The 7,200-nt window shown below is 37.1% G+C and overlaps 1 protein-coding gene across 1 annotated transcript; it reads right to left on the bottom strand.

Annotated features, from left to right (window-relative positions):
• Positions 1-250: 250 nt before the first annotated feature.
• LOC127630733 (natriuretic peptides A-like) lies at positions 251-2,303 on the bottom strand. The gene is made up of 2 exons (XM_052108473.1): positions 2,136-2,303; positions 251-1,571 (listed from the first exon to the last, which is right to left on the bottom strand). The coding sequence occupies exons 1-2, from the start codon at positions 2,241-2,243 to the stop codon at positions 1,266-1,268; spliced, it is 414 nt and encodes a 137-aa protein (XP_051964433.1). The 5' UTR covers positions 2,244-2,303; the 3' UTR covers positions 251-1,265.
• Positions 2,304-7,200: the final 4,897 nt, after the last annotated feature.

Below are 7,200 nucleotides of genomic sequence, written 5' to 3' on the forward strand. Positions count from 1 at the left end.
TAAAGCTTAGGCCAGGTGTTGAAATGCTCAGGAGTAATAACCACCTGCAGCTGTTCCATCCATTATAGAATAGCAATGATGTGTCCTCTAACGACTCTGATAATGGCCATTAGAAAAGATTGTGTGGGTGGTAAATGAGTCACTACGTAGATGCCCAAAGAATAAGAGAAGGGTGACTTGGTGTTTCTACGTTAGTGAACTTTTGAAGACATTTTTTTATTTGTAATAATAAAAAACACAACAAAACTGATTTAAAAGAAAGATTTTATTAACTTTAAATTTTTCAGTTCTGATTAATAGGCCTTCAATATACTTGCACCTAGCGGTACTGTTCTTTCAACAAAAAAGCTTAAGTATTTCAAATCTAGACCTTAATCATTTTTAATGTAATGTGTTACAATGTATTGTTTTTTAAAATAGCACAATCTTTTCACAACTGCTTAAGTCTCATCAAAAGAACAAGCTACACACCAGACAAGGATCTCACAAAAGCTTGTAAATTCATGCAGAATAAATAAAACATGAATAGTACACATTATATGTCACATACGTATATGGATAGTTCATGCCTATGGATTGGTTTTAGAAACGTATGGACTTTACATTCAAATTACACAATGGAAAGTGTGTCTTTGATACTGTAACTGGTCACCATTTCTTTACAGTTTTATACAACTTGTAATCACCTTTTTACCTTCACTAGTTCATTTTAAATGGTTTTGTGGTCTGACAAATACATTTTTAAATGTACAGATATTCCATATAGTTTTTCAATTAACATGATGTCATAAAAGCTGCATGCATAATACATATTACAGAATCAGCAATGCACTTTAAAACCTTTTTAGATGGAATATAGTATGTCACACCACAGGTCATGTCAATTCTTCCAAAAGATATCTAATGTCAACAACCCATAATAATAGTTTCATTCATATCTTAAATATCTTCATTAGCACTCAAATTACAACTACTAGTACAATATAAATACATCAATAAACCAATCTAAAAGCAAGCCATAAAGTAATATAAAGCATATTTCACAAGTTGCAAAAAATTGATGAGAATATTGATGGGAAATTGTTTGTGTAATTTCCACATCTTACATTAATAAAAAAATAACAATAATTGCATATGCTCAAGATTGAAATGCATAATTGTATTTTAACATGCCACTGTAATTATTTTGCAAAATAATTTAGATATCACAGATACATATATATTTTATGCTCTTAGTATTTTTAATGTCACTATTCACTCTGCTGCTAACCTTTTTTAGAGTTGCACCCGAGGGTGCTGGAAGACCCTATACGGTCCAGTCTCCCCCCAAAACAGCCAGAGAGACTTTTACTCCGGGTGGACATGAGAAGATCTATGAGACGATTTCTCTGTGTATCAAATCCATCTGCAGGGTTTGTGTCCTCTGCTGGAGGGGCCTCTTCCTCTCGGTCTCTGTCCCAGGACGTGGAAGCAGGGCTCTGCTCCGGTACGGAGTTGCTGTCTTCATAATCGACGGCTCTCTCAGAAGTCTCCTCTGCGGCCAAGGCCTCCTCAAACTGCTGCAGCAGGCTCTGGAGAGGAGATGCATTGTAAACCGAATTGTTTATTACCTATAACATATATTGATCCAATGGTCCATAACTGATCAACAATATATTTTTGTGCCCTTATTATTCTTTGCGAGCTAAAAATAATCAACATGATTAAGTTCCCCTGTTTAGCCCTTTAGAAAAGAGCTGCACAAACAGACCCAATATTATAAAATGTAAAACTAAGTTATGAATTGGTCGTGATTTATTTAATTGCATATATCTACACACTCTCACCACTAAATCGTAAGGATTCATACAACTTCTAAATTTGGCTAATTCGTATAATATCGTACGACTGCATGTATGAATTCGTATGACTTTGCCGCTGGACATCGACTTTGCCGCTGGACATCTATTACGTGACAATTACTTGCTTCTGTCACACTCAACAGCTTCCCATCATGTCTACACACTCTGATAGGTTAGGTTTAGACAATGGGTTTGGTAAGGGCATAATATTCATTAATCATTAATCAAAACATAAAGAGTGACATACCACATATTAAAACATTCTGGAATTCATGTTCATTTTTCCCACTGTACCTTTAGTTTGGTAATGTTGCTGGCCGACCCGTGTCTACTCAACACATGCGCCTGTACATCCATCTGTTGCAGGACAAGTAGTCCTGTGAGAATTAGTCCTCTGATCATCTCTGGTTTCCTCTGGATGCTGGTTCTTACCCTCTGAACTGGCCGCCTGCCTGACTTGCTCTTATATAGGGACAGTTGACTGTCAACGACTCATCCATTGTAAACTGTGTGAAGTGCATTCCAACACCTCATCTCTGATAAGACTTGTGGAGCAGATTTCCTTTTAAGTGGCTGTTTGCTGCAGTGTGAGGTGCCATTCTGGAGAACTCCTGATATGCTTCTGGTTCCTCGGACACAAACAGAGTGACCTCAGTTTTGAGGGTGCCACGCAGACGTGGCATGCATTACCAGGAATGCATCCGCTATGTGCACGAGTGTCTCCCATTGTTCCAGCATCACCTAAGAACTGATACAAACTACAATTAAGTATACCATAAGGGGTTAAAGCAGTGAATGATCTATATATAGGCCACTGCTGTTGCTTGAAAAGATGACCTATTGGCTTGATGGAACAAGAGGGAATTAAAGAGTACTTCTGAGACTACCCTAGTGTTAGAAATGAGTAGATCAGTGGTTCTAAAAGTTTTTAGAGCAAGTTTCCTTCATTAACTAAGTACCATCTTGTCACCACAATACACATTTTTCCAGTACTGAACAAATTGACATGTCTTTGAGTGCAAGTTTAAATAAATATTTCAGGTTCAATACAAGTTAAGCTCAATCCACTGCATTTGTGGCATAATGTTGATTAGCAAAAAAAGTTTTCGGTCATTCCTCATTTTCTTTAAACAAAAGCAAAAATTGAGGTTACAGTGAGATGAGGGGAAACGCTGCATTAATCCTAATTTAGTTCTTTACCTAAAATCAGATATGATGTGCAGAATTCTGGACAAGCAGCCAACATGATTACCAGTGTTGTAGTACTCGAGATTGGTCTTGGTCTTGAGACCACTTTTTTGACCAAAACCCTCTAAAAATAAGACGCTTAAATGTAATTTGACTCTCGATGGATGTTCTGTTACATCATCTTCAATAGCGAAGAAATTGTATTTTGAATTTGATACCAATCTGTCCTTTGAAAATCAAATTACCAATGTTTGTAGAAAAGTATTCTTCCACCTGAGAAATATTGCTAAGTTACAGTTTAAGTCTAGACTTAAGACTCATCTATTTAGCCAGGCATACACACAATTTATCCATCAGCTTACAATTAGGCTGCTTTAGGTTGGTCTGCCGAAACCAGAAACATTGATCATGATTTATAACGCTGCAATAAATTGAATGGCATCTATGCTTATGTTATTGTATTTGTTTCCCTGTCTCATCCTTGGGACTTCTATCCTGAGGTCACTAGAACCGGCTGGATCCAGCACCATTCATGCTTCGTGTGGACTCCACTGCTACGTGTCACTGTGTGATGATGACTAAATGCAGCCGGTGCCAGCCAAACATCACTTCAGTCTATTATGATGGACTTCAGAGGATGAACTGATGCCAACTCCAACTATAAGACAGGGGATACTTCATATGCCATTGTCTGAATCTTGGATTTAGGATGGACCACTGATATTACCGGCCACGTTGAACTGCGATTCACCTCACTTCACCTCAGTCTATTGATGGACTACACTCTTGAAATTGAATACATCGACTATCAATTGCCAGCAAAAGCCTTCATCAGCCAACTAACAAAGGACAATTGCATCTATGTGATCTTCTGCAGTTAATACAGGATGGACTTCAAAGACATTAGTCATTAATCTTACAGTTCATACAAAATCTATGTTTAAACACTGGCCCTTAACACTTTTTTTTTTTAATTTTAAACTATGACTTGCACTATACAGAAGTAATATTACCATTATATTCATGATGTTAGCCAGAGGGGAACTGGCCCCCACAGTGAGTCTGGTTTCTCCCAAGGTTATTTTTCTCCATTAATCAAGGTCTCGGTCTCCTCTCGGATTCGACTGCATTTTTACTTGGACTTGTCTCGGTCTCATACAAACTGGTCAAGACCACAACTGCAGGGATATCACTAAATTGCTTGTGCGTTGTCTGATTTATTTGTTAACATCATTACTGTGATTGGATGTAAAACTTCCTGCTTCAAATGCAAACAATAACTTGACTCATTTATAATTTAAAATTTCTGTGACAGTTAACGGCTGTCGCCACTCTCCGCCCCCTTGACATGCAATCCAAGAAAGTGAATGCAAGAGACAGGAGAAACTGTGACTGTCTGAGAGATGTCAGACAAATCTTCTGTTATACAATTTGACTACCTAAACCAGTATTTCCCAACCACTGTGCCTACTAGTGTGCCATGAAAGATTGTCAGGTGTGCCATGGAAAATTATTAAATCCCTCAAAATAAATAAATACAGTTAGAGATGGTAGAAGTTCAGATATGAACCAATTCAGTATATTTTCCATTACAAAGTATTTTATGCAACCAGTTTAAATATTTTGTCAATCATAACATTATTGTGCTAGAACCGCTGAATGGAGGCCGGGCGGCTGATGTCGGGTCCTAGTGCCAGCCGTATCCAATCAGTGCGTCAGTGCGTCTTAAGTGTGTTTTTTCTCTCTGTCGACTTTGTTTCTGGAAAATACAGAAAATAAATGTATAAAAAGGAAATTGTTGCTGTGCCATTGCAAGAAATAATTTGCAATAACAAATTGGAAAAGACACAAATTTGTTGGTTTTTCATTATCCAGTTAGCACTCTTGGCATCTGTGACCTCATTATACAGCGTACCTATGTTACTTGTGTTTTTTGCATAGCCGAATTTCAAACATTAGGGGTTCACGCTACCAAGACAGACAGAAATCATGGACAAGTTCTTGAAAAAGAAAACTATCGACGAAGATTATGTGGGACAGTGGTGTGCCATGGGATTTTTTAATTGTAAGAAGTGTGCCGGGGCAGAAAAAAGGTTGGGAAACACTGACCTAAACCACAAAGAATTAATCTGCAAAAAAACGTCCAAAAGAAAACACACAGCAGTATGTAAATTCTGCAATGTAATGCAAGACAGCTGTGACTATGTCAAACTTTTATCAGCACTTAGAAAGGAAGCATAAAGAAAGGTACGCTAGCTAGCTAACGTTAGCAATCTGCCTCTTGCTGCATTCCATTCAACTTGGAAAGAGAATATATTGTTTAAGAAAAGACAGAGAAAAGTGAAGACATAAGTGTTGAATAATTGTTTGATATATTCTGTACTTAATGTAAGTGCAGTGTAGTTCTATCGGGAAGACTAGCAGCTGTACATCATCGCACCATTAGCTGGGTAATTCCTAGCCAATCACATGTAAGCCATTGCTTTATAAGTCTGCTCACAATCTATCACATTGCTGTTTCAGTGTGCTAGCGCGGCAACCTCCACCACCCCACCACCACCAGTTGAGTCCCGTCCTGCATGGGGGTTGGCTCCTCGCCCCTGCCTCCTATCTCCGGCAGGATATGACGGTTCCGAGCACTACAACTTCAGACCGCCAGACAAGACATTACTTTTCTGTTTTATATTCATCAGATAAATGTCATCTTGAATTTCACTGAAGTCTGCGAGTCTTTCTGATAGATAGAGGTTTCTGGGGGAAGAGTCATCTAGAAAATACGATGTGATGCTTGCACAAAAATATTATTGTTTTAGGTGGATGGTAAAACTTGGAAAAGGAGTGTTGAATAAAGATGGTTAAGTTGATTTCTTTGTATTTGTTTACTCATAGAAAACAAAAGACAATTCACACATGGTGGCTGCCCAACATGACCTCCATGTAATTATGCCCCTGTTTGGGACCCCTTTGTGGAAATCAAGCTCACATGTCCCCATACACCCAACAACACTTATCGCTTTGGCCACTGGGGGCAGTATTTTTTGTTAGCACAGACCAATTTTAGCTAAAGAAAAGTCAACCACCTGTTTCTGATTTTACTGTGAGATGTTCATACAGCAGATGTTCATACCCAAGTGCACAACTGTAGTTTTGGTTGTGATTCGCAAAGCACAGACCAATTTTAGCAAACAAAAGGTTTGACCTGTTGATGTCAATTTTCCACTGAGATCGATCTGGTTTTTGAACGTATGAAAAGAAAGTTTCAGTGTCACACTGTAAATTGTTGAAAGAAGTTTTAAGGTCAGAGGCATAAAACATTTGCAGTTTCAGTCCCAAATGGTGTTGATAGTCATTGAGAGTTAGTAGAGTTCAACCACTAGGTTTAATAGGCTTATAGCAATATGTTTAGTGACTCTTGTCACCAAACACCTTATTACAATGCAATGTGTTAAATTTATGGTAAAATACCAGCAGCTGTGATTTCCAGAAATTCACAGTACAAATTACTATGACCATGTTTCAGGCATTCAGGGGTGTCATTTTGGTGCCTGTACATTTTACAGTTCACTTCTGTTTATATTTATACATGATATGAACTTAATATACCAACCTACTGGAACTACAAAATAAAATGTAATGTTAAACACTTTAGAAACAATAGAAGGCCACATAATGTTCACAATAAATTTCACATTAAGCTACATACAATATATAATAGAACACCCTAACTTACATAACTGATATAAAAAGGGCTATATAGTCAATTTGAGTTTTCAAAGTCATGTAAAATGAAGAAATGTAACTGGAGGTACTATATAAATTGCATAAATTATGATTTTTGAAGGATTTAACAATTTTGACTTTTTCACCGCAATATTTTGCAACTTCACAAATATCCAAAATATCGGCCAACAGAATTTGTAAACATGTCATTATTATGATTTTATATCATATTACTACATGCTATTTACAAACGCATTGGTTAGCACCTTTCAAAATATATTTTCTTAGTTACATTTCTGACATTTGCTTATGCAGTATACTAAAAGGTAATAGCCATGTTTCAAAATAGATATAAATGCCTGATTTTAGATTTTACTTCTTACATCATATGACTGGTAATTATTGTACCTTGGCATTGTTTGTGCCATTTTTATACTAAAAGTGCAAACAA

The sequence above is a fragment of the Xyrauchen texanus genome, chromosome 37 (genome assembly GCF_025860055.1).
Source record: "Xyrauchen texanus isolate HMW12.3.18 chromosome 37, RBS_HiC_50CHRs, whole genome shotgun sequence".
NCBI classification, from domain to species: domain Eukaryota; kingdom Metazoa; phylum Chordata; class Actinopteri; order Cypriniformes; family Catostomidae; genus Xyrauchen; species Xyrauchen texanus.

Coding starts and splice junctions, on each gene's coding strand:
- LOC127630733 (XM_052108473.1), bottom strand. CDS start 2,243: ATGATCAGAGGACTAATTCTCACAGGACTACTTGTCCTGCAACAGATG. Junction 1,572..2,135: donor GCAACATTACCAAACTAAAG/GTACAGTGGGAA, acceptor TCTCCTCTCCAG/AGCCTGCTGCAGCAGTTTGA.